Source organism: Cryptosporidium muris, genomic scaffold (assembly GCF_000006515.1).
Source record: "Cryptosporidium muris RN66 scf_1106632373475 genomic scaffold, whole genome shotgun sequence".
In the NCBI taxonomy this organism is placed as follows: domain Eukaryota; phylum Apicomplexa; class Conoidasida; order Eucoccidiorida; family Cryptosporidiidae; genus Cryptosporidium; species Cryptosporidium muris.
In genome coordinates, this window is record NW_002196574.1 from 611,540 (window position 1) to 637,099 (window position 25,560).

The 25,560-nt window shown below is 30.9% G+C and overlaps 18 protein-coding genes across 18 annotated transcripts, besides 8 other annotated features; 9 read left to right on the forward strand and 9 right to left on the reverse strand.

Annotated features, from left to right (window-relative positions):
- Positions 1-10: 10 nt before the first annotated feature.
- On the reverse strand, positions 11-451 carry CMU_014810 (uncharacterized protein; the record flags this gene model as incomplete). Its single annotated transcript, XM_002141118.1, has 1 exon — positions 11-451. The coding sequence occupies one exon, from the start codon at positions 449-451 to the stop codon at positions 11-13; it is 441 nt and encodes a 146-aa protein (XP_002141154.1).
- A 246-nt stretch (positions 452-697) lies between these two features.
- Positions 698-720: a sequence feature (AT_rich).
- Positions 721-1,120: 400 nt separating this feature from the next.
- Positions 1,121-1,160: a sequence feature (AT_rich).
- A 114-nt stretch (positions 1,161-1,274) lies between these two features.
- Positions 1,275-1,325: a sequence feature (AT_rich).
- Positions 1,326-1,375: 50 nt separating this feature from the next.
- Positions 1,376-1,396: a sequence feature (AT_rich).
- A 734-nt stretch (positions 1,397-2,130) lies between these two features.
- Positions 2,131-2,152: a sequence feature (AT_rich).
- A 185-nt stretch (positions 2,153-2,337) lies between these two features.
- Positions 2,338-3,459, forward strand: CMU_014820 (uncharacterized protein; the record flags this gene model as incomplete). Its single annotated transcript, XM_002141119.1, has 1 exon — positions 2,338-3,459. One exon carries the CDS (start codon positions 2,338-2,340, stop codon positions 3,457-3,459), a length of 1,122 nt encoding a protein of 373 aa, XP_002141155.1.
- A 455-nt stretch (positions 3,460-3,914) lies between these two features.
- CMU_014830 (uncharacterized protein) lies at positions 3,915-4,430 on the forward strand (the record flags this gene model as incomplete). Its single annotated transcript, XM_002141120.1, has 1 exon — positions 3,915-4,430. The coding sequence occupies one exon, from the start codon at positions 3,915-3,917 to the stop codon at positions 4,428-4,430; it is 516 nt and encodes a 171-aa protein (XP_002141156.1).
- A 116-nt stretch (positions 4,431-4,546) lies between these two features.
- CMU_014840 (uncharacterized protein) lies at positions 4,547-5,761 on the reverse strand (the record flags this gene model as incomplete). The annotated part of the gene is made up of 1 exon (XM_002141121.1): positions 4,547-5,761. The coding sequence occupies one exon, from the start codon at positions 5,759-5,761 to the stop codon at positions 4,547-4,549; it is 1,215 nt and encodes a 404-aa protein (XP_002141157.1).
- A 146-nt stretch (positions 5,762-5,907) lies between these two features.
- On the reverse strand, positions 5,908-8,664 carry CMU_014850 (uncharacterized protein; the record flags this gene model as incomplete). The annotated part of the gene is made up of 1 exon (XM_002141122.1): positions 5,908-8,664. One exon carries the CDS (start codon positions 8,662-8,664, stop codon positions 5,908-5,910), a length of 2,757 nt encoding a protein of 918 aa, XP_002141158.1.
- A 322-nt stretch (positions 8,665-8,986) lies between these two features.
- On the forward strand, positions 8,987-9,607 carry CMU_014860 (uncharacterized protein; the record flags this gene model as incomplete). Its single annotated transcript, XM_002141123.1, has 1 exon — positions 8,987-9,607. The coding sequence occupies one exon, from the start codon at positions 8,987-8,989 to the stop codon at positions 9,605-9,607; it is 621 nt and encodes a 206-aa protein (XP_002141159.1).
- A 109-nt stretch (positions 9,608-9,716) lies between these two features.
- Positions 9,717-10,634, reverse strand: CMU_014870 (uncharacterized protein; the record flags this gene model as incomplete). Its single annotated transcript, XM_002141124.1, has 1 exon — positions 9,717-10,634. One exon carries the CDS (start codon positions 10,632-10,634, stop codon positions 9,717-9,719), a length of 918 nt encoding a protein of 305 aa, XP_002141160.1.
- A 437-nt stretch (positions 10,635-11,071) lies between these two features.
- On the reverse strand, positions 11,072-11,848 carry CMU_014880 (uncharacterized protein; the record flags this gene model as incomplete). Its single annotated transcript, XM_002141125.1, has 2 exons — positions 11,072-11,631; positions 11,740-11,848. The coding sequence occupies 2 exons, from the start codon at positions 11,846-11,848 to the stop codon at positions 11,072-11,074; spliced, it is 669 nt and encodes a 222-aa protein (XP_002141161.1).
- Positions 11,849-12,238: 390 nt separating this feature from the next.
- On the forward strand, positions 12,239-12,970 carry CMU_014890 (uncharacterized protein; the record flags this gene model as incomplete). The annotated part of the gene is made up of 1 exon (XM_002141126.1): positions 12,239-12,970. The coding sequence occupies one exon, from the start codon at positions 12,239-12,241 to the stop codon at positions 12,968-12,970; it is 732 nt and encodes a 243-aa protein (XP_002141162.1).
- A 422-nt stretch (positions 12,971-13,392) lies between these two features.
- CMU_014900 (UV excision repair protein Rad23, putative) lies at positions 13,393-14,436 on the forward strand (the record flags this gene model as incomplete). The annotated part of the gene is made up of 1 exon (XM_002141127.1): positions 13,393-14,436. One exon carries the CDS (start codon positions 13,393-13,395, stop codon positions 14,434-14,436), a length of 1,044 nt encoding a protein of 347 aa, XP_002141163.1.
- A 171-nt stretch (positions 14,437-14,607) lies between these two features.
- Positions 14,608-16,377, forward strand: CMU_014910 (GDP dissociation inhibitor family protein; the record flags this gene model as incomplete). Its single annotated transcript, XM_002141128.1, has 1 exon — positions 14,608-16,377. One exon carries the CDS (start codon positions 14,608-14,610, stop codon positions 16,375-16,377), a length of 1,770 nt encoding a protein of 589 aa, XP_002141164.1.
- Positions 16,378-16,468: 91 nt separating this feature from the next.
- CMU_014920 (uncharacterized protein) lies at positions 16,469-17,140 on the reverse strand (the record flags this gene model as incomplete). The annotated part of the gene is made up of 1 exon (XM_002141129.1): positions 16,469-17,140. One exon carries the CDS (start codon positions 17,138-17,140, stop codon positions 16,469-16,471), a length of 672 nt encoding a protein of 223 aa, XP_002141165.1.
- A 557-nt stretch (positions 17,141-17,697) lies between these two features.
- On the forward strand, positions 17,698-18,722 carry CMU_014930 (40S ribosomal protein S4, putative; the record flags this gene model as incomplete). Its single annotated transcript, XM_002141130.1, has 3 exons — positions 17,698-17,700; positions 17,763-18,263; positions 18,441-18,722. 3 exons carry the CDS (start codon positions 17,698-17,700, stop codon positions 18,720-18,722), a joined length of 786 nt encoding a protein of 261 aa, XP_002141166.1.
- A 278-nt stretch (positions 18,723-19,000) lies between these two features.
- Positions 19,001-19,399, reverse strand: CMU_014940 (DNA-directed RNA polymerases I, II, and III subunit RPABC2, putative; the record flags this gene model as incomplete). Its single annotated transcript, XM_002141131.1, has 1 exon — positions 19,001-19,399. One exon carries the CDS (start codon positions 19,397-19,399, stop codon positions 19,001-19,003), a length of 399 nt encoding a protein of 132 aa, XP_002141167.1.
- Positions 19,400-20,106: 707 nt separating this feature from the next.
- Positions 20,107-20,667, forward strand: CMU_014950 (uncharacterized protein; the record flags this gene model as incomplete). The annotated part of the gene is made up of 2 exons (XM_002141132.1): positions 20,107-20,130; positions 20,209-20,667. The coding sequence occupies 2 exons, from the start codon at positions 20,107-20,109 to the stop codon at positions 20,665-20,667; spliced, it is 483 nt and encodes a 160-aa protein (XP_002141168.1).
- A 45-nt stretch (positions 20,668-20,712) lies between these two features.
- Positions 20,713-20,743: a sequence feature (AT_rich).
- A 97-nt stretch (positions 20,744-20,840) lies between these two features.
- Positions 20,841-22,835, reverse strand: CMU_014960 (uncharacterized protein; the record flags this gene model as incomplete). The annotated part of the gene is made up of 1 exon (XM_002141133.1): positions 20,841-22,835. One exon carries the CDS (start codon positions 22,833-22,835, stop codon positions 20,841-20,843), a length of 1,995 nt encoding a protein of 664 aa, XP_002141169.1.
- Positions 22,836-23,031: 196 nt separating this feature from the next.
- Positions 23,032-24,549, reverse strand: CMU_014970 (transmembrane amino acid transporter protein, putative; the record flags this gene model as incomplete). Its single annotated transcript, XM_002141135.1, has 1 exon — positions 23,032-24,549. The coding sequence occupies one exon, from the start codon at positions 24,547-24,549 to the stop codon at positions 23,032-23,034; it is 1,518 nt and encodes a 505-aa protein (XP_002141171.1).
- CMU_014980 (uncharacterized protein) lies at positions 24,472-25,450 on the forward strand. Its single transcript, XM_002141134.1, has 4 exons — positions 24,472-25,000; positions 25,080-25,219; positions 25,276-25,314; positions 25,378-25,450. Exons 1-4 carry the CDS (start codon positions 24,984-24,986, stop codon positions 25,398-25,400), a joined length of 219 nt encoding a protein of 72 aa, XP_002141170.1. The 5' UTR covers positions 24,472-24,983; the 3' UTR covers positions 25,401-25,450.
- Positions 24,655-24,681: a sequence feature (AT_rich).
- Positions 24,810-24,842: a sequence feature (AT_rich).
- Positions 25,451-25,560: the final 110 nt, after the last annotated feature.

Sequence of the window (25,560 nt, forward strand, 5' to 3'; positions counted from 1 at the left end):
TTAGAATAACTTAATTTAAACATCTTTCAATAGTTATAGATATTGCACTAACTCCTCTCTTTTTACTTGTCATATCCCACTCAAAATCTTCAGTTATGTAGTCATCTATAACCTCTATAGTCTTAGTTTCTATTGTTTCTTTAATGTTGTCTCCAAAATTCGTCTTAAGGTCTTGTACAAGCCATATAGCAGTATTAATACAGGCTCCCATACCATGTATCACTACTTTTGGTATTTCATTTGATATATCTAATTTATTCTTATTTCTTCTATAGCCTATACGATTTTTATAAATTGTATTTGCATTTTCAGATAAAAGTAAAAGATCTAAAGCACGTCTATAGTATACAATTAAAGGTTTTTTCCTCGTTACAAATATATCAAACCTATTTAGGTTTCTCAAACCACATTTACGCCTTACTATGCGTTTATCTAATCTTTCATCCTCCATCTAATCCTCCAGTCCATAAATTTATGCAGCTCAAAATAATCTAAGTTACTCTGATCAATTTTTAGCGCTTATATGGAACTAACTTGAAATTGTTAAGACATTAGTTAGCTTAAAATAAAATAGGGTAGACTACTAGTTGCATAAAAAGTAAAAGTTCTTACAATTTTAAATTCCATAGAATTATCTTTTAATTGTAGTTTACATATTTTTAGTACATTACTTAATTGATTTTTAGATCTTGTTACCTTTTTTTTTTAATTATATATTTAGGCGTATAAATACTGGTAATATATATTAAAGACCCTTAATTTCTTCATTCTTGTTTGTATGACCTTGGTTATTTGATATTATTGACTAGATTTATTTAGAACTTGTGAGGTATTTGTACATAATAATTTAAAAACTTTAAAATTTGGAGTAATAAAGTATTTCGAACACTTTTACAACAAAATTAAGGTTTTAAACTCTTATTTCCTAGAATTATGACTAAATTTAAATATTTTCATTCATTATTATGTTTATTATTTGCTGAATCTAAATATTTACATAGATTGATTATCTATATCAAGGTATTATTTAAGATCTATACTTAAATTATGTAATATATGACAAATATATAATTATTTCAAATTCAAATACATGAAGAGGCAATCCTCCAAGCTAGGAAGGATAAATAATTGAATTATATAAATTAATTTTTAGTATTAAAGTATTTCCTCAGTATAAAAGTATATATTCAAGATTAAAAATAATGTATGTAAGCTTAGCTTACTTGTTGGATTGGTCTTTTTTTTATTTACTAATAATAGAGTCTAATAAACACTTTATTAATTATTTTAGATATAAAGTATTTGAATTTTTTTTTTTTATAAAAGTTAAAACTAAGTTACCCCCAACTCCTATATACATACATATTTCTATTTCTATAAAATAATAATTTTAAATGGATTTCTCTTATGTTAGGTAGACAAACAAAATCAATATTTCCTATATTACTAATTACAAATCCAGATTCACATATTATAAAGTTACTACTGAAGAAATACAAATACCAAATCACTAGTGGAAACCAATTTCGTACTTTTACCCCCATTAAAAATTACATTACATTTATTTGTAGATATTATAAAGAGAATGAATAGTTATGGTAGTATAAGCAACACTAAATTATAAATTATCTACTCTTTACAAGTATATTATCAGCCACTTAAGTAATATATTCCTTAAAATCTAAGAATATAGTGTAACTAAAAGATATAAAAGTATACAATCACGCATATCGAATCTCAAATTTACATAAACAAAATACTTGAATGAATAAAATATTTCTTTTTATGAAACACCTTTATAAGGGAAGTAAGTTAAGCTGAGAGTGGTTCAATTATGTGAGATGTAAAGTATATGAATTCTAATCCAGTAATATGAGATATATAAACTACAGTAACACGAAAGCTAACATAACAGCAGTACACTTTGTATTTACTATCTACAATATAAAGAAATGAATTAATAAATACTAAATAAGAGCGCAAGTGCGGTAAACATTAAGTAATTTTATCTAGTAATGAAAACTTTGAATAGTCATCTTTTTTAGTAATAAGAAAGATAATAATTACATATTTTCAATATTCCAGATCATGAGACATAGATTCTTTTTCTAGAATCTTTTTTGGATCTTCAATAAAATTAAAATATAATAAACTTTAGTTATTTTCGCTCTTTCTAGTGGCCGCGGCGTCTCATACGTCTCTTATCTTAAAGGTTGAAAGGAGAGTACCCCCATTTCCCCATACCCCCTAAATTTTTAAATACTATATCACCACACCACAGCATCATAATCCAATTTTTATTAAGTTTTAGACGTTTAAACTATACATTTGAGTTAAATGACATTCAAACTTGTTAATTCATTTATACTAATAGTTTTAACTATCATATATAGTCAAGAGAAGGGCGCAGTACTTGGCAGATGCCCAACTTTGGAATCTGAAGTTAAATTGTCTTCTCCAAACTCACCTCTACCAAAGGAAATTCTAACTGACCAACAAGTAACCCCAGTTTCACCCTTAAGTGAAGATGTTATCTTTCCTACTGAAGAGTCTTCGAGAGAAGCAGAGGAGGTTTTGGAAGGCTCAGAAGTTCTATCTCCTGTAGTTGGTATCGAAGTTTCTCCAACTCCTATTGAGACCTTATATCCTTGTGTAGATCCAGATTGTTTGGAACTTACTACATCCCAAGTTAGTGTGAAAGATTTGGTAAGATACTATGAAGTTATGGGATCTGAGTTAAGAAACATAAGTACAGAAGCTATAACTCGTGATAATGTAGCTAAACTAGTGGACTTATTTGAATCAGGACAACATGATATTGTTGAAATTTTGGAGAGTCCCACTTTAACTGCTTTGAGAAATGGGGAATTTACAAATAATAAAGAAGAAGAAGAACATGTTGATGAGATTGTAATAGAACCTCCAACAAAAGACAAGGTTGGGGAATTAGTAAAATATTTCGAGGAATTAGCTGTTCAGGATGATTTAACAAGCAATAAAAGTGAATACTTCGTAGCAAGAATTATAGACTTGATTGAGGAGACTAAAGAAGAGGAACTAGCTCAGGTTCAGGTTCCTCGAGAAATGGTCTTACGTCTAGCTTCTGCTTGGGATAATTTGGCACACAGAGATACCAAGGTGTTATCTCCAATTGCATTAGAAATGGGTTATACATTCAATGATCTATGCAGAGATAAGTTGGCAAAATGTATGGAGTTATATCTAGACCAACAACCAGTAGTAGAATCAGCATATCCTCCAATTGTATCTCCATTAAAAACTGTATCTGAAGTAGTGGTAACTAGGAAGGGTGGTTTTCAGGTTACTGCTCCTAATAAGCAAGAAGCTATAAGTGCTGTTATTAGTAATGCTAATGCAGCTACAGGGAGGAACTTTCAACCAGAGGATGTAGAAGTTAAGAGAGTTTTTAGAGGATCTTATCTTGATACTGATGAATAAACGTAATGAATATTTGTAATTTAGTATTTTATCATAACGCATGAGATTTATATTATGGTTTTTCTTTTGTGTCAATATTTATATTTAATATGGTTATTTTGAGAATATAATCTAAGATATATCTTAAATGATACACTAAGATTACCTAACTGTATGTGCGATGGTAAGGTAGTAGTAGACAGAAATAAACTAGATACTTACATAGTGGTCATAGCGTGGTTGTTAATCCTGATAACCTTGGTTAAGTAGGCAATAATTACTAGTTTGATATTTCTTCTCTATAGAACTTATCTTTAAGATTTCATATTTTTATTTATTGTAACACAATTTGGCATCACACTTTTTACTAGATCTAATGATGGAATCTGCACGCTCGGTACTGTTTTATATTCTGTACTGGCGCTGTAATGTTTAGGTACTCATTTTCTTAAGTAAGGTGTTATAATTATATAAATATGAAAAGTACCCTAGGTAGGTCCCAAGTGGACAGTAGAATTGAAAAGATGATAAATAGTAGTTTAGATGATATTGTGAGACAATCGAAGAGATCAAGACGTCTGCAGAGTAATAGGCAACATCGGAATTCTTTGACACCTAAGAAGGCTGTAGCAAAGCCCAACACGAGTAAGAGACATAATATAAAAGGTGGAGGGAATATCCAAATATTACAGAAGGGAAGTAACTTTAAGAATTCACAATATAATAAGGGAAATGGTGGGAATAAGAGATTAAGACAACTAAGAGATAGAGACAAGGTAATTATTCGAAGGAAACAAGATGAGTTAATAGATAAGACAAAATTAACAAGTGGAGATATCAGAAATATTAAGATTGTGGCTCAATTAGATAAATTACCAGCTCCAACTGCTCAGCAAAAGGCAGGTGTAAATAATCTTGACGTCATCCCAAGCTCGATTTCCTCCCATAGAATTAGACAATCTAAACCCATAGGGAAAAAGATGAGACTCTGAAGTGAGCATGAGCTTATTTATAATAGTTAAATAATGTAGTAGAGACATTTATGAGATATATTAAACGTGTTATCTGTCTAAAATTTATACGGAGGATCTAACATACTTGACTGATATTATTTCATATATTTACTTGGTGATGGGAGATTCTGAATACCTACTTGCTGCAAATAACTATACCATAATTTGATCATTGAACCACACCATAGTTTTATTTCTTTTTCTATTGCTACAAGAATACTTTTGCTTATACCTTTTTTATATATATAATCAGATACAGTGCAATAATTTGCCATAAAGGCTTTCATATATGCTGTAGTACATTCACTAACATTACTAACAGGTTTGAAACCTAAGGGTGGCACTTTTTTTATAAGTTTTAAATTGTCAGTTGAAGGATTATATAGTGATGCAAATAGGGTCCATTGTATTCTGCTTAGTTCATATTTGCTTAGTTCTGATAAACTGTTCCATGTTTTAGTTGGTATTGTCGGTTTTCTAAGTTTCAATCTTGTTGCAGGTATTTTTAAACTTTGACTATCTAATGGATTTAATGAACTAGATAATTTTATTTTGGAATTTGGATATTGTAGCCTACTTGATCTACTGTGTTGAATAAACTTTGGTCTTGAGGTTTCATATGGATTAACAAGAGGTGGAGTGGAAAATAAGAATCTCGTCCCTGTAGATTCCAACTCTGGAATCTTTGATCTTTGAATCTCAGATCTGGGTAATTCTTGAACAAGAACTAAGTCTTCTGCAAGACTTTCTACATACTCCTTTCCAAATTTACCAGTAGGTTTACGATATTGAGGGGTAATCGCCGTTTCATCTACAGGATACACTTCTAACCTTGAAGTACTTACAGGAACTCCTTCATATGAAGTATCTGAAGTTGACATTTCATTTTCATCCGAGAATTCAGATGAATCACTAGAAAGATTACTTCGTCTTGATTTCGATTGATAAAGAAGCATCTTGTTAATTAAACTTCGTGGTATCTCATTTACAGAAGCAGTAACCCAATTTCCCCAATTACCATTGCGACTTCTATAACATTTCTTCCATAATATGGAACCATCTGAGTATAACTGGCCACGAAATTTTGTAGATGGTAGTTTCTCTGGGACTTTCTGTTTAGAATACCTAATACGTTCTATTCTCGACGCTTCCAGTTTACCTATACACCATATCATAGAAATACATATAAGTATCCACCTTAACCAGTTTCTCCTTATCATTTGTAAGCTTAATTTATTCCCAGTGATATTATTATAATTTCCAATAACTGCACTTAAGTCTGAATTTCTAGATCCGGTTGACAGCGCCATTATTATCTATATATTTAGAGTAACACTGTTGAAGGAAGTTAAATAATAAGTGATAATTAACGAGAGTAGTATGATATAACTTACATTTTGATATATTATTATTACTATAATGAAGGGTTCCTTTTTTTTTCTTAGAAAAGTTACACCTAAATATACGATCTAATATCTACAAAGTCCCCAATATATACATCAATTTTTACTGCATCTGTACATCCATCATTGTATTTATAAGTTATTTGACAATTCCTATTAGGAGTAGTGTATTCCCTAATTTGTTGTATAATTTTATTTGGAGAGGGTAGTTTTACATAATTTAAGTGCTTAGGGCTCAGTTGGTTAGGAATTGATAAAGCTGTTTTACTTTTTCTTTCCTTTTGAGTTATTATTTCTTCATTACCATATCTAGATTGAGAAGTATTCTTGCAAATTTCGCCAGCAAAAAGTTCTAGCAATTGATTTATCATACAATAATAGCGATAACTAAATTCAGAAGCATTCATCTGAATACTGGTAGACGATATACATGAATCTCTTATAAAGCCCAGTTTCAATGCATTCTGGAAACATGGAAAAGAAAAGAATTGCTCTATATTTGGATTCAGAGTATAATTTGTCAAGTTAGAGTTTTTAATATAAATATTTTCTTCAACAGTATCATTTCGAGTATAATTTAGCCCTAAATTAAACAAAATTGTGAGGATATGAAATAGATGTTTGAAAGCAAGAGTTTCCTGTTCGTTTTGAATATTATTATTCTGATGATTTAAATAATTTCTAAACTTCGATATTAACTGAGGAGAGTACCAATATTTACTATAATTAGGTTCTACATTTGAGTAAAGTATTGCAATTATGAACGGTAATATATCAACAACAAAGTAGTAAGTTAGAATTTGTATTTGAAATGTGGGGATTGAATTTAACGAAATATCTTTTAGAATATTTTTATTAGCTTTCTTTACTTTTTGAGAGTAAGCATAAGTTGTCATTCCAAAGTATCTAAATTGATTTGCCATTATTCCTTGTAATCTGGGAGCTACTGTTAAACATGTATTTAAAAATGGTAGTAATGAGCATATTCTTGAGCCAAGGATATCATATTCAACTATATTATCTATTATACTAGCTAAGTAATTAAAGTATAGATCATTACGGACAAGACAACGGTATATGTTTTCAAGGAGCAAAGTGGTAACATTTGATCCATGATTTGCCACACATTCTTCACCCTTTTTTAGTACATATTTAACTATACTCTGGCCTTGGTGATTTTCAAGTCCAATACAAATTTTGACATAGTCTGATACATCTTGTTCAATATCTTTAATGTAGCAACAATTATTAAAATCAATCCAGTCTAGATAAACCTTATTTGTATGTTCATCATATTTCTCTTTTTGTATCATTAATTCTAGGGAGTTCAAACATGATCTAATGTCACCATTATGTGCAATAGCTAGTCTAGTTAAAATATCTTGATCTTCTAGTTCAATATTTTCTTTTTCACAAATAAATGAAAGTCTTTTAGTGACCTTTTCTATTTTGGGAGTCTTTAAAATAATGTTGGGTACTTTTAGCCTAAGGTTCCTTAGTGATTTGTTGTATATATCACTACACAAACAAATAACTGGTCGTTTAATAATATCCAGAGTTTTCTTATGTTGATCTAGTAACTTAATTAAGTAAGAAATACAATCAGGACTTTGCCCTTTAACTTGTTCGTCATTATTATGACATTTACTGCCAGGAGATGAATTTGACAGGATGCTGTCGAGTTCATCTATTAAAACTAAGTTAGGTTTACTATTTACTCCTTGTATAGTATTGAATCCAATGCCTATTTTAATTGAATTTTCGATACGAGCGGAACTCCTTTCATCATCTAGTCTGACTTCGTAAGTATTGTAGCCACATTGCTTTGCCAGAATATTAATTAAAGATGTTTTGCCACATCCTGAAGGACCTCCAACAAGTAGTATTGGATTGTTCGGAGCTTCTTTTGCTTCTTCATTCCTACTATCTATTTCATCTTCCATATCAGCAAGTTTCAAATTTCTCACTTTTTTACCAAATATATATCCTTCCCACTGTTTAATCCATTTCAAAATATTTCTTACAGTTTCCTCATCATTTATAATATCTAAATATGACTTAGGTTTATATTTCTGATTTAATGCAATTCTTTTCATATATGAGCAACTAATCAGTGGTCTTAAATTTAATTTAGTGGTATCTTCAGTAATCTTGACAGAATCTAAATACAATTGAGTATCATATTGAATGTTAGTTTCATTCAAGTTATCTGTAATACAATCCAACTTTCTAACATCACTATCAGGCCGAGATTGTAAATAAAACTTAATATCTTGATCTCTAATGCCTGAAAACAAAAAGTATTCATGATTATCATCTAAATCTGCAGGTGGTATAGTAAGTATCTTGCTATCTTTAGAATACATCACTAGCTTTTTGCCTTGTATACTTTTATTCATAGTACCAAAATAGCTAAATTCACCTTCAAAGTCAAAATGTATGTTATATATATTACTTTTAGATATCTGGTCTACTTCAAAGTTTAATTTATCATCAGGTTTATTTGTTTTTGATAAACAAGTATTTATTGGTTCTAGTAGAGGTATTTCATCTAAAGGTTTATTTGCAGTATTACCATAGCTTCTAGGGATATTCTGACTCTCTGTTAATTTATTCTCTTTATTGATCTCTTCATTTATCTCTTCATTAAAAAAATGATCGTTAAAGTCCATCTCCTCATCAAAATTCAGCTCATCAGTAATATCCCATGCCTGAGGTTTTAATGTATCTAGAACATCTAATTTAGATTTTTTTTTCTCAATATAACCAAAGCTTTCATCATCACTCCACTGTTCTTCTGCATTCCACATATATATAGTGATCTTAATGGCAATTCTGTATGAGTATTTGGTGTCTGCAGTAAGTCGTATATAAAAATAATACAATTTGTTTTGGCGCGAAATTATATGTAGTTGTAATAACATACTTTAACGTGATTTAGCGTGGAATCTTCCTTTTCTCATTTTCTAAATATATAGACAAGATCACCATTTTGGTTATAAAATTGGTGTTTTTAAGATATCTTATAACCTAATAAATATTAACAAATTATATATCACTTCTCTAAAGATTATTTTATTGAAGTCTCTGTACTTTGATGTATCCCTAATTGTAAATCTTAGATTCTAGAAAATGGACCACTACGTCTCTATAAATGAAGAAATAACTAATAAACAGGGTGATTACTGTTTTATTTGTCTAGAAGACTCTTCTAATAACGAATTAGAGCGATGCTGTACCCAATGCTATGCAGTGGTCCACAAGGAATGTTGGTTGAGGTGGAATAGATCACAAAGAATAGCTGCTATCAGAAGCACAGTATTAGGTGAAAGCATAAGAGAAACAACACTATGTACAATATGTCGCAGTGGATCTGTTTATATTGATGAAGATGATACACTTGATTTTAACTGGACATTTAATCATGGGTTAATTAGACAGTTTTTATACTTTGTAGCTGAAAGAGTGGGTAGCAGATCTTATCTAACCCAAATAGGATTGAATGATCATCCTTTATGTAATTCTAAAATATTGGCTATTAATGGACTTATACTAACTATTATTTTCATGTGTATACTTCACCAAGACTTATCCCCAAGTAGCAAGACTGTTATAGGAATTATATTGTGGACTTACACAGCAATGGTTATTCAACTCCTTTTACTAGCAGGTATCTACAGAAAGCAGATTCTAAGAGAATTATGTATTCCAGAACCACATCTGGATGACTCTTTACAAGATGCACAAAACTAGGAATTATCCGATATACTTTATTTTGATTTGTAGTCGGTTTGACAAAGAATTTTAAGATCACAGGATCTTAATAAATAGAGATGTATTTGAGAGAAAAGTGTTTATAAACTTAGGGAGTTTCTTCATCTTTATCACCACTATAGTAAATATCTAAATTATCTAAAATGAATTTCTTTAACGTACTGATCATTTGCAACTGTGAGGAGAAAATAATACGTTGTAACATTAAAGGAACCATACCTCCAAGATCCATCTGATTAACAAAGAAAAGTTCTGTACTACCTTGATTACATCGTATAAAGTACCCAACTAAATCTATGTGAGCTCTGACATATGTTTCAACGACTGGAATATCATGAAATTTACTTGGTAAACTTTCCAAATTCCTTGGAGAGTAAGCCACAATTATATAGCAATCTTCACTCAATTTACAGTTAGTTCCAACAAGTAGGAATTCACGTCCCTGTACTCCCATCATCCCCTTATAACACTGCCTACCAAAGACAATTTTAGAACATCGGTAAAGAACTGTTGATTCACTACAACCATTATCATAAAGAGTTTTGTTTTCAATATTTATAAGAAAATCAAAGAGCTGTCTTGGTCTTATTCGAGTACCAAAATTGCACAGGGAAACATAAGTGGATGGCAAAGTTGTTCCCTGACTTCCATAGTCAAATCTACTACATGAGGAATCTCCCATTGTACCTAGATCTACATAGGTAGTATCATTGCAAAAGATACTTCCTCTAGCTTCAAACTTATTTGGATCTTTATGAGCTAATAAAAAGTCATCTACAATATTCAACAGTTTCCCAATGCATTTTTGAAGTCCTTCAGTATATTGTGTAAAGAATTCCTTATCTTCTTCTGTTAATGGTCTCATAGGTTCATGAATTTCACCCAATAGTGCACCATGGCTTGGAGTTGGAGTTGAAACATCTGACAAATTTGAACCAGGTATATCTTTTGTATCAGACTCATGCTGAGTATGAGAATCTCCCATTGAGTTCCATAACCCCCACATTTTTTTTTCAAATCTGATTCAGTTTAAAATTACAATTAAATAGAGTACTTATAAAAAAAAGGAACAGCCTTAAAGTATCCAAGTACCCCTCTTTATAGATTGCAATCTAAATTTAGTTTTTTTAAAAATTACCCCTCAACATACGACCTATTTATTTCCTCACAAAACCGCTATCTATATTTGGTATATATAAATTCATTATATTATAGTTGCAATGTTACTCAATATATCATTCACGAAGCGCCCCAATCGCCCGCAATCAACGCTATACTTAATTGGATCTTAGTTATCTAATTTTTTCGTATTTGTAGAAACTCAGAAACTAAGCTAGTATAATATATATTAGACACTTTTAGTATATCAGAATATAATAGAGAGTACAATTACTTATATATAGAAGTTTATTATTAGATAAACATTAAATAATTCAGATATAGTTAATCACTTTCTTCAGATGAATGACAGTTATCTGAATCATCTGATGATTGTGAAGCTCTAATTAAATGTAATCCTCTGTACTTATTTATCCCACTTGTAATTCCAGTTAATTTTCGTGATGTTTTAGATTTAGGTGATTGACTTTGATCCTTAATCTCAAAACAAGTTTCAGATATATCTGATTGAGTATATCCTTGTTTAACACAACGGGCATGAATAACATATTTCCCAGATCCACTGATAATAATTGGGTTTAAATATTGTTGTTCTATTGATTCATTAATTTTATATAATATAGTACAGTTTTCTATACTTGACACCTCTATCTGCTTAGTTGATAGTGAGACCTCAATTATTTTGAAAATAGGTTTAGAACAGACAAGTTGCTTTGCATGATATAGCATTGATAGCCTCATATGTGCATTAGATGGGCATGGGAATCTATAACTTGGTCTTTGTGCAAGTTGTACACCAGTTATATCATCAAATTCAGGAGGTGCTTTAGTTGTACTAGCAAATCTCATACCAAGAGATGCAATTTCATTCAATGTATAGGGACCTTATAATTACAACAAAATAAGTATAACACAGATTAATTATATTTTAATAGAGATAATAGTATATTTCTAATTTGAAATTACACAGAACTTAGAAAAATTAAACCTACCACTCTCACATGCACGTGATATACACTCTAGACGATGACTTCCTCTATCTATAACAGCTTCTAACTGCCTTTTAAGATCCAGTAGTAAGTCTAAGTTATTACTATACATTAAAATCTAAAGTAAGTAGCTAAAGAGTAGGTATCATATTCTATATTATATAAAAATAAGAGTACTGGCGGCTTGTCTTAAGCATCATTATTTAGACCCGGGTAGGTTTTAGTGAGAGTTGTCTAAGGCATGTGTTTTTCGCTATATATTATTTTGAAACCAACTATAAGATCTTATATTAATTTTATTTGTCATTCATTCCTACTATTTTAACATATATTCTTCTTTCTACAATGGCAAATAGGGAGACACAATTTAATGCAAACAAAGATGTGTCACGTCGTTTTACTATGTGTGCATGGGCCTAAATTTTGGAATTTTATTTGAGAATTGATAATTCAAGTATAGTAACTTAATCATTATTATCTTGAATTTCACTTTTTTTTCGACATGGATGTAGTTGAAATGAGTGTTTCTCCAGTAAATAATGTAGAATCAGATTCTGGGGATACACATGGGCAAAAGCATCATTTGCAACTTGAAGAACATACATTAGCAAGAGGACTCTGTGTTGCTACAACTCAAGAACAACCCTCTTCATCTTGTGGTATTCCATGCTCTATTGGAGGACCTCCAAAGTTAACACACTCAATCATAGCTTTTACTACTCCAATACCTGTAGTTCCAGGTCAAAAGAAGCTCAATTCTGCAGATGAATTAATTGGGAAAGCTATAATAAAACAGAGAGTCAATGAAAAGTGCTTTTTTAAGCAACAAGCAGAGAGAAGTGTAAAATTGAGCTCATTAAGTTTAGTATCTAGTCGTGGCCTAACTACAGATGGCCATACATTCCGCTCAGAAACTGGTCTATCTAATTTAGGTACACATAGAAGTTACACATGCTTAAGCTCTATATCATCAAGAAATGCAGTGAAGCTAACGACTCCAACTTCGGAAGAGTCTCATAATTTCTTATTATCAAAGATAACTTCGTTCTTTAATAGCCTCTGTAGTTGTCCAGGCTTCTTGTCACTATGTAATACTCACAAGAAGATCCAAACAATAGAGCAAGAAACAATTCCTTCAGATTCAGATTTTGCTGAAACTGAAGAAGATGTGAACAGCGAATCAGAGTCTGAATCTAATACATCTATTGCAGAAGAACATACAGTACCAAAATAAGAACCGAAATACAAGCTTAACTACTTCTTAGTACAAGTATATATATTTGGGCATATTTAAAGTCAATATTTGGCATATTTACCTTATCATTACTATACAGAGTATTCCTATTATATGAAATTATATCTTTACTTCCTGAGACACCCTTGTGTAGTTATCAATGCCCAAGGGATCTCTACGATAGGGATTACTTTATTTAAGAGATTTAATATCCAGTAGCATGTGAACTTCTGTACATATCAAATTCAATTGACGCTTAAAAAGTAGATTCTCTTACTTATTAAACAAGCTTTTTATTCTTTCATATTATCTCTTTTGAGTCCTGTATAAGTTTTAAATCATGTACCCGCCTTATTTACCAACGAACTATTAGAATCTCTTAGATCTCCACTTTTTAAAGCACTTGAGAACACCTTTAAATAATGAAAATTAAAGTAAGAACTGTTCAGAATACAGAACATGAGATAGAGGTTGAGGATAACTTTACTGTTCTTCAAATAAAGCAGCTTATAGAAGCTAAGAACTCTCAAATGACTGCATCAAGACAGAAACTGATCTTTGCTGGGAGGATTTTAGGGGATTCCCAGACAGTACAAGATATCGGCATTAAAGAAGGTGAAAGGCTAGTTGTATTAGTATCTAAGGGAGCAATACAACAAAAGTCAAGTGAAATATCACAAACTAAAAACATAGGGAACTCTACCTCTGCTCAAACAACTCCTGTAACCACCAACACTGGAGTAATTCCTAATAATTGTGATCAGAATACTTATGAATCAAGTGCATCTGCTCTCATTACAGGTACGGAGTTAGAAACAACAATAAATAATATTGTGAATATGGGTTTTGAAAGGAATCAAGTGATAGCTGCTATGAGAGCAGCCTTCAACAATCCAGATAGAGCTGTTGAATATTTAACTTCAGGTATACCTTTACCAGGTATTATTATACAAGGACAGGGACAAGGACAAGGACAATCTGAGGTTTCTTTATCTCAGGCTGCGACGACCCCAATAAATCCAGAGATGTCAGATATAAATCAAATTTCAACAAATGCATCTGGAGATACAGTTACAGGAGCCTTGGATTCTCTACGAACAAATCCTATATTTCAACAGCTTAGAATGGTGGTTCAACAGGACCCAAGGATATTACCGGAATTATTGGCGAGAGTTGGTCAAACAAATCCAGAAATCCTTCAACTTATCACGGAGAATCAAGAAGAGTTCATTAGACTTATGGAACGTACAGATTCGGATGATATTGGTGAAATTAATGGAGCAACCTCTGTGTATTTAACTCAACAAGAAGCTGAAGCTGTGGAGAGGCTTCAAGGACTTGGATTTCCTAGAAATGCAGCATTAGAAGCCTTTCTAATTTGCGAGAAGAATGAAGAGCTTGCAGCTAATTACTTAATTGAAAATAGTGCCGACTTTTTTGAAGACAATAACTCAACTAATGTATAGTTAGATATATATCTCAATTTAATATCTTTTTTGATAAATTCTCAATCCTTCATTGATATTTCCTTTACATAATTTGTCGATATTTCAGAACTGAATTTTCATATTGCCTTCTATAAGAGACGCGCTCGTGATACACTTGTTCTTTTCTTCGGTGAATTTTTTCAATTATTCATGAACAGAGATAAATGGGATGTTTTAATAGTTGGAACAGGTATTTTGGAGTGTATAGTAGCTGCTGGATTATCCTGTAGAGGTTTTTCTGTGCTCCATATTGACCCTGCCTCTTCTTATGGTACCTACTGGAATACCATTAAATTGGACAACCTAAATAAATGGCTCACATCTAATTGTGACCTAGATGATCATATGTTTGATACTAGTCCCTTTTCGAATAAATTTGGATGGGTGAACTCAAGTCACTCGAACTCAAATTATCCTTTAAACAAATTTTGTATAGATCTACTCCCAAAAATGATATTTAGTAGGAGTCCTCTAGTTGATATTTTACTCTCATGCAAGATTACGCATTATTTAGAATTCCAAGGGATTAATTATTTATCCTTTTGTAATATTGATGACTATTCCGAGGATATGTTCACTACTAAAACACTCTCAAGAGATGAAGTTTTTGAGGAAGGATCTTTACACACCAAATATATATTCCCGGTCCCAAATAAGTTTATCAATATTCCTTTTTCTAAAAAAACTATATTTGCTTCTACAGATCTTACATTATATGAGAAACGTTCACTTATGAAACTATTTAAGGGAATGTCTCACTTATTGGATTCTAGTGCAGGGAAACAAAAGAAAGATTTAGATATTAGGAATGATCCATTTAGATCCCCAGCTGTATTAGCAAACTCCATTGAGAATATAAATGAATTAGATTTAGACTTAGTTGTTAATTCATGGCCATTATTTCAAAAAAAGTGGAAATTAACAAATAAAACCTTAGATATGGTTAGATTTTGCATTGCTCTAAACTTTGATACTGAAACAAATATTAATTGGCAAATGGATGTTGTAAATCCAATTGGGAAACTTATTAGATCACTAAACCAACATGGTTGTTCAGGTACACCGTTTTTGTTCCCATGTTATGGAGTATGTGATATTCCTCAAGCATTTTCTAGGTTTGCAGCTGTGAATGGGGCTGTTTATAGACTACATACATACATTGAGAATATTAAGAAATGTAATGATGGATGGGAGATTGAAATTCGCAATTATGAGATGAAGGAAGCTATAACCCTAAAATCTAAACTGTTGATTGGATCTCCAAGATTACTACCTCAAATATACGATGGTCCTAAGCAGGAAAATGTAAGGCGAATATTTAGAATGTTCGTGATAACTTGCAAACCACTGATAGTACAAGAAGAAACTTTTCAGGAGGACATATTCTTTGCCTCTATTAAGATCAATCAAACTAAAAATCCTACAGATAATCATGTAGAAGTAGTTAATATAATGCAATGTGGCTCTAGTAGTGGATGCTGCCCAAAAGGCTCTTACATTATTAACATTTGTAAAATTATGTCTAAAACAGAAAGTGCAGAGGAAGTTACTATGAAATTTGAAAGACTCTTAAGATATTTTCTTAATAGCAGCAATGAAGTACAAGATAATTATATAGATTGTATTATTTATAAAGGAGGATATATATACAATAGAGAATTTCAAGATCCAATATTTACTAATGATGGAATTATATATACTGCTGACCCATTTATTGACTTCAGTTCTTTTTTTATACTAGATGGAGATATTCACAACGCAATGACCATATTACAACATGCTCTTAATTATCTATATTTAGATAATAAAGAGATTTTAACTCCAATTACTTTTAAAAAAGAAGAACTTATAGAGACTTTATCTATCAAGGAACAATGTAACGACATGATATTTCAGAAATTTAGGGAAGTATTTGAATAGTTTATAGGGGCTTCCAAATATCCGTAAATTGTATATATTGCTATATTACAGCTCATTCAAAGGTAAAGTATTTAATTCACTCATTAACAACTCACTGATTTCTTCTGACTATCTCATTTTGGTTTAGGTATGTAATTAATATCTGAGCTGCAATGTTTGCATGTTTATACGACTTTACTCTACTGATTATAATAATATTACTTGATATTGTGTAGCAACATTCTGTAATTTCACTGCAAACTTGTTCACTTTGTGGGAAACAAAAGCATTTATCTTGGCTTCGGCCATTGTAATACAACATTAATACTGCAGATACTTCAGGATCATAGGATATCTCAAAGTTATGAGGTATCACTTTTATTATGTTGAAGAGCTTGTCTAGATTAATGGAACCTATTTTGTAAGATATATCAATACGAAATATGACATTAATTGGAGTAATTTGAAGTGCTACAGAAGGATCATGTTGTCTAAATTTTTTGCGTAGCCATGCAATATACTCAATACAGGTTTCTTCATTCTCACCAATACCTATAATGTAACCACTATTATATGCAATTATACACCCATCCTCCTTTACTCCACGTCTCCTAGGTGCTGGGCATATTAATGCTTTTTTTTCTGTGCAATATACAAACATTTCAGAACTTTTTCTAAGCATATTTTTATGTATATCCCATGACGTCGTACTTTTCGAGAAATCCAAGTATCCTTCTAGTACAATACGACGTCTAACCATTAATTCTGGTATATTTAGTTCCATTATTGCACTTCCACAATCTTAGTTCATATATTATGAGTATAGTAGTGTTAAATAAGATATTAAAGGTTTTATTTAATAAAGTATACCTAATATTCGTCCTGCAAGTAAACTATCTTCACCAGCCATCTAGTATTGCATAAGATCCGTTATCAGAAGCTAGAGAAATCGACAATATAAACACAATGATATAATAATATTAAAGAAATTTACATTTGACAGTTTAAGTTTCTTATAAAATCTCGAACAGGTGGAGAAATAAACAAATGTGCTGAGTACTCAATATTATTAGGACATTAAGTAGCGCTCTAATACCTACTGGGAAATAAAATAGGCGCATATAATTTATATTACAGTTTTGTCTATTATTAAACCAATATAGACACTATATAGGTAGTATAGTCTAATTTTACAAACAACTTTAATAGTCGTAAGAGACACAATCTATTGTAGGCTCTAATCGAGACAGGTGTTTACCAAAAATAATTGTAGGCCTAGTCCTGATTAATATCAACACTGAAAAGTTGAAACTATTTAGGTGATTCTGTACTTGAATTGAAATGGTAAGCTTGTCTTCTATACATAATATTACTTGATATATACTGATTATGATTTAAATATATAGGCACGTGGTCCGAAAAAGCACTTAAAGCGTGTAGCAGCTCCATCCAACTGGATGTTAGATAAGCTAACTGGCATTTATGCACCTCGTCCGTCAAGTGGTCCCCATAAGCTACGTGAATGTATTCCATTAGCTATATTGTTACGCAATAGGCTCAAGTTTGCCTTGACATATCAAGAAGTTAAGTATATTGTCATGCAGCGTCTGATCAAGGTAGATGGTAAAGTACGCACAGATACTTGCTTCCCACTTGGCCTTATGGATGTTATTACTATTGATAGGATTAATAAGAACATGAGGATTATGTATGATACAAAAGGTAGATTTGTACCTGTTCAAGTTAGCTCCAAAGAGGCCCAATACAAGTTATGTAAGGTGACGAGAGTTGCCTTGGGTCCAAAAGGTGTGCCAACAGCGACAACTAATGATGCTCGTACTTTAAGGTATATCCACCCAGAAATAAGGGCAAATGATACTGTAAAAATTGATCTGGAGACAGGAAAGGTAAGTTATTGAAACTTGTATACAGATTCGGTGATGAAACAAACCGAAATGGGGATCTCTCGGACTACTTTGTTTGATGAGAATATTTCGGTAGTCATTCACAGACTATCCTGAGACTAAGTATACAGATTATATTGTATCTATTGAACATTTAATTACTATTTCCTTTATCTATAGGTTATGGAATTTATCAAATGTGAAGTTGGTAATTTATGCACTGTTACAGGAGGTCGTTCTCAGGGGCGTGTAGGTGTAATTACTCACCTTGAACGCAAGCAAGGTGCTCAATGTATTGTATCTGTCCGTGATAAGAAAGGTCATACGTTTGCAACATTGATAAAGAACATTTTTGTTCTTGGGGAAGGTGACAAGTCCCTAGTGACTTTACCAAAGGATAAAGGTATTAGACTCTCTAATGTAGAGGACAGAGCTTTAAGGATGCAAAAGAATAAGAATTAAAGTAGATTTAGAGTGATTTCTTTGATCTTAATTTCTCTAGAATACTAGCCTAGAGCTAAATTTTTCTAAGCCTTAATGTAAAGTGTCATCAGTACCATATTTAGATACTGTAGTTATTGTCATAGTATCTTCATTAACTATCATATGAAATTACAAATTCACCTTCTATAGATATATGTACTAGATGAAAGTCCTCAAGATTTCGTCTTCATATATTTATTTATACAAAAGTGGTCAACTCTAATTAGAAATTACAACATTAAAGAAAATAGGCTAGATTAGTCTAGTATTAATTCATCAATTTTCCAATCTTCGTAATTACCATTTGGAAGATATCTCCTAATTATAAAGGGTATTTTCTTTGCATATAATTCTTTTTCAGCTATAATTAATGGATCTGTTTCACCATCTAAGGGAATTGCTACAGGAGCGTTCATACTAATCTGTAAAGCTCTCGTTCCTATTATTCTTGCTTTCTCAAATTTTGTCATATAAGGTGTTGTAATTCTTGGACCTTCACAGGGTTTTCCTTCATATTTATTATGTATTACATCATCTGTCATAATCTCTACATTCTCATCACTAGCTTCTATTTCATCTTCCTCTAAATACTCTTCATCTACAAAATCATCCTCCTCATCTTCAAACCTCCCTCCAGATTCATCTATTTCATTCATTGTATTAATTTGAGAAAGTATTTCTTATTGCTCTTGTTACTACAACAGTTCCCGCTTTTCTAGAGTTTATATACCTATTTAGTGCTTTTTGAAACTATAATTCCTATCACTTGCCGCGTTAAATACCGCCAATAAATTAGAAAGGACCTTAACATGTAGTGGTATGTCTAAAAGAGACTATATGTATTAACATTGTAAAATAAATAAATTAGCCTTTCAGTTATTGTCCATTTTTATTTATAATAAACTGGTAAATTAATAAATATCTAATCCTATTCAAAAGTTGAGTTATTGTTTTAGCATTTAAATACTTTTATTAGTTGTATTATTACTCTGATAGTAAATATTTCCCCATTAGAAAAATTTTATATATATTTGAAGTATATGATCCCTATTTTCCATGGTAAATAAATTAAGGATTTATAAGTAGTCAAATAAATATTTTGTGCACCTAAAACTTTAAACAAAAGATCATGCAAGAATGATCTGTGTGGGGATTCTCCTAGGTAAAAAATTTATTATTTTCAGAATTCACGAGGATTTTAATAAAATGAACGACTCTAATTATCCTTATTCGGTAAAAAATCCATTAAAATTGATATACTTTGCATGTAGGTAAGTTGAGTTTTTTTAGAGTGAATAGGGGTAGGATTTAACTCAATATATCTTAATTAGAGGATCTTGTGACGTAATCCGACTTCTCCTGAATGATAAATGTATTCCATATGAAGGTATAGTTATAGAATAATCAAATATACTGCATTATCAAGGGACAAATATAAAATGCATTTATAGAACATAATATTCAGGGTAAAGATTTTCTACAATCAGAATTCCAGAATGTACTTTTAGAATCAGATAACTTCCCAATATTGCCATATTTATCAGATCCAAATAGTGAAATAGAATTGACAGGATCTTTAACTATCCTAAGATACTTAGGAAGGAAATGTAACCTTATGGGTAACAATTACGAAGATGAACTACAAATTGAAAATTGGTTTGAATATTTACAACTTGTACTTAATATATTATGGGAATTCGATTCAAATTTAGATAGCTTTAATAACATACAGAAAAATAAAAAGCGAGGTCAATTTTTACTGGAAAATTTACATCCAATGTTACATAATATTCAAGCAAGACTTGATAATGGGAAAAAGTGGATTCTGGAGGAATATAGCGTGGCAGATATCATGTTATACACTGTAGTATCTGCAATAATAAGATCATGGGGATATGAAATATTACAACCATATGACAAGTAAGTAATAGAAAATACTACAAAATATTTAGGAATAATTGTTTTATCGATAATATTATAAAATATTAAATATTATTTTAGAATTATGATACATAAGTCTTATTTGGAAAAACAAAGAAAAAATATAAACTGTTTTAAAGATGATCCTAACCGTTTTTAGAATGAAGAATAAGGAACTTAAAAAGATTTCATTTTAGATACTCCAATATTTGATGCAACAACCCATGCTGCAACTACAGTTATATCATCTAATTTACCTCCGATATTGCAGAATGGGAAAGATTTACTATTGTCACTAGCCCACTGTTTATTGAATGGAGTTTTAGCCTTTGGATCTAATGATTTTATAAACGCTGCATTTGTTAAAGCCATTGCTATGTTTTGTGAAGATGTAGCTAATGATGCATCTAAAAATAAGCTTGATGCCTCATATGGAGAAACCGCGCCATTTAATATACTACATATTTCATAATCAAAGAGATTATCGAATAGGCCATCAGTACCAATAATAACGAGATCTCCTTCCATCAAATTTAGTGATTTTTTTATTGTGTGAACAGGTAGATCTTGAGGAACATCACTCCGATTTTGCATCAATTTTATAAATTGTAGTAAACCTCTTTTTTGCAATAAAGGCAAATCTTCCTTCTGTGGTAGTTTAGATAATTGATATGGACAGTTAAAAGAATGTTGCTGCATTATACTTCGATATACTATACCCATTCTAAAAGTATCGGGTATTCTCCTTAATATTATAATACCTGAGTCACCCAAATAAGATATTCCAAGATTACTCATCAAAGTATCAAAATATGCCACCAGAATTGTTGAAGAACCAAATGATTTTGTATTTCTGTATCCCTCCTCAAGGAGATATTGAGCATAGATTAAAGAGTTATTCAGAGGTTCTATCAGTTCAACTCTTGTAGATACTTCATCATTATATGTAGTAACATTAAACTCATTTTTGACTGAACACTTCTTATTTGGATTTAAATTTATAGATAAGTTGTCTATTTCTATTTTTTCCTTGATGTTATTTCCCTGTAATGAATAATCTGCAGATTTTAACTGAGTAGACTTTTCAGCCAAACCTAGATGAGTTTTTGATTTCTCACTGTAAATATACTCAGATTTATCTGATTTCAATGTAAATTCATCTGTATCTTCTACATTCAAATTTCTATTAACAAGAATTGCATCTTTTGATTTTACACTACTTTCAATAGAATTATTGATATTTTTATCCTTTATAACATTAAACATTGAAGTTGCAGCAATATTGACACCTGCAACTAATTCATCTGCAAACGCCCGTGGGTTAATACCAAAATTAGCCCATTCTCCAACCCCATCTGCTATACACATTATGTTATCATCATAAAAATGAGCATCTTCACCACCATAGTGAATTTTAGATGGGTGAGGCCTATAACAACTCCCAATAGAGAGTCTTAACGATCTATTTGGTCTCTTTGTTGGGGGTATATAAGTGGCTATTTTTAAGAATATATCTAAGCCTTGTAAATGTGAAGTTACAGCTGATGGCCAAGTTCTTGATGAATGTGTTGATATACGTCTAAGTTTATCTTCACGTAACGCATTATTAAGCTTTCTCATCCCTTCATCACTATTTTGTGGGGAAATAGATGTTGAATTAGTTGCTATACGATATAAAGAATGACAAGACCTTGTTTCAGCTGTATTTTGATCTGAAGGTATATAACCCTCTTGGTAATCAAAATCAATAAATTTATCTGGAGATTCCATTGAATCATAGCCTTCATTTAATGACTTATTTAATCTAGCAAATTTACATGTAATCTCTTTCTCTAAATCACTAGATAGATAATTCCTATGCCTTAATGAGGTTGAATAGGTGTTACAACTATTCAGTGAGTCACTTGAAACTGGTGAAACTGTAGCTCTAGTAGGTGATATAGAGCATATATTGGGTGATTCAAATGTTTGACATGTCTTTAAATCATATTTTGGAGATTTGGCAAATTTGTTAGCAATGTTTAATTTCATATACGCTCTCAAAACATGCTTTGCGTGTCTGCAAATTTTCTCTTCACCTAAATATTTTTCATTTGTTAATCCCTGCAAAAATTCTACAAATATTTCTGATAAACCCTTATTCTCAGTATTAGATTTCTGAAACTTGCACATTTTATATCATTTGCATTTTTAAATGCACACCACTATTCCACGAGAAGTTACCTTATACCCGCTATTATAGCCTATTATAGCGCTAGAAAACTAAAACTACTTAATGATTACGAATACAATAGATACCCTAACAATCCATAATATCTAGTAATAATCAAATATTGAATCTCAATTCATCTTAGTAGTATTATTCTCATTAATATACGCAAACCAGAGTTCTTGGGTTAGTTTCCCATGTAAGGATTGCCATTGTAACTGATACAATGGATATTATACACCCAATACATACTAAGAAGATGATAGCCGCATTTGCAATATTACTATTAGACTTTCTATTAAGTTTATAGTAGAATAGGGGAGGATAAACAAAAGCTAGAGGTACACATAGCAAACCACCAGTAATTGCCACAAAATTTGCAAGTTCTTCTTCGAAGCTATATGCCATTAAACCACAGCAAAGAATCATAATATACGCAATCAAAGCTCTAATAAAACTGTATTTGATATTTTGAAATCTCTTTTTAATTTGAGGATCTACTAGTTTCTTTTGAGCACTAATCTCAGCCTCATTTCCACTTATATCCTCACAGTTACATTCGTTCCCTTTAGCTGATAAAGAGACTATTGGACTATTAATTGGAGAATATACAATATGATCTATTTTATGGGAGATAGAAACAAGTTGGATTCCCTTATTATTATCGGATTCTTCACTATTTATTTCTAATTGATCCTCACTGCTATGAATAAACTGTCTGCAATTTATTACTTCAGAGATATCCTCAGTATTTCTGTTACCTCTTATTTCTCTATTTTTATATCTAAATAGTATATATGATTCTGCAATATCAATTGCTGGGAATAGTTGGAGTGGAACTGAAAAAGTTATGGCAATAGAATATACTGATAAACATATTAGTCTTACGTATATATTGATTATATTACCAGTAACTGGAGAAGAAATTTCATCACCAAAAGAATAATAAATAAAACTAGAGAAGCTAATGGAAAAAAGTCCTATGAATAACAAAGTACAGGATAGTACAATGCGGAAAGTTGAACGTAATTGATGAGGAACTGAGTTCCTTATTGGTAATACTAATGCAACTCCCTCATATGTAAATGCACTAGTACCTAAAACCAAACCTGCACCATAAATACTTCCTTCATAGAAGATTGAAGGCCTTCCTATGGGATTTTTGTATATATTAACTACTCCGAAGTAAATAATTATAATTAGTACTGAGAATACAGATAAATTTGCAAATGTACTTGGAAATCCCAGATTCTCAATATGCCTAAAAAATGCAAATGGAAGGTATATAACCATCTGTATACCAATTAAAACTAAAATAGATAACTCAACCTGACAATTTGAGACCACATGAACTGTTTCTTGGATACTGTGGGTAATAAATATAATGTAGATAGTTGCAAATCCCAGCTGAGAAAAAAATATAGAAATATCTACCAAGGCCATTCCAAAATTTCCCCAGGTACGTTTTGCGATTATACTTAAACTTTCATCATTTTCGCAACATTCCACTAAGTAATTTAATGTAACTATTGCAAGTATACATACCAATCCAGATAATAAATTTCCATAAATTATCCCAGAAAATTTATAAGTACTTGGTAAAAAGATAATTCCCGTCCCAACGAATGATTTGATAATTGTGAATATTACACGTATTTGAGTTTGGACAGCTTTCATGAATTAAAGTAATTACCAACAAACATTAGGAAATAAGCAAGGCTACTAAGTGTTTTTGTATAATAGATAGTTGTAAATGAATTTAAAATTTTATTAGTAACTGTCAAATATTTTTATTAAAATAAATATTTACTTGCCCCCCTAAAATAAATCTATTATTTTCTTTTTACCTATAATATTCTATTATCTCCCAACTCTCTTCTGGTAATAATTCAAATGAGATATTACTTGATAATATATAATTATTTTTCGTTTGTTGCAAAATAAATATATTTAATATAAGATTTTTAATAGTCAAGTGAATGCATCTCTTTTGATGTACCTCCTTCGTCAGTGCATGCCAGATGCGCAGATAGTTTACACAATCAGCCGCCCCAAGGTTGATTTAGCCCCCAAAATATGATACTATAATATTAACAAATACATAAATAATCATGATAACGAATATTGGGTATGTGGATAAACCAAAACATTTTCTACCTATCAAATATTTACATTATCTACTTTATATTAAAATGATCTTGTTTCAGTTCTGCAGTTTGGGCAGTATATGCTATAATCGATTTGCCCCAGTGGTCAGCCATTATGTTAAATAATATAAAAAATGAAGTTAAAGTTGCTTATGAAAATGGAAAGATTTTATTTGGAAAGAGATGTTATAAAAATATAGGTATGTTGTACTTAAATGTTGTCAATTTATTACTCTATATTCTTCACACTTTATAGTTAAGAATTGTTATGGCAGAAACTCTTTATATTTATGTGGTTAGTGAGTCATATACAACTTTGAATCTCAATATAAAAAAAATAATTGCTTACCTTTTTCAGATTCCCCATGGGTTTTGATATAGCAAACGCACTTTATAACTAGATTTAAATATCCGAATATACATGATTAAAAAGCTTTCTCTAATATTATCCACTTATTGGCCTTTGTATTTAATAATCTATATATTTATATTTCTGTCACTTACTGACTTTATGATTATGAATAATACTAAGCCACTACGA

Bases quoted from the DNA above. Each gene is read 5' to 3' on its own strand.
- CMU_014980 (XM_002141134.1), top strand. The intron at 25,220-25,275 runs GTATGTTGTACT...CACACTTTATAG, and splicing joins GAGATGTTATAAAAATATAG to TTAAGAATTGTTATGGCAGA. The intron at 25,315-25,377 runs GTTAGTGAGTCA...TACCTTTTTCAG, and splicing joins AAACTCTTTATATTTATGTG to ATTCCCCATGGGTTTTGATA.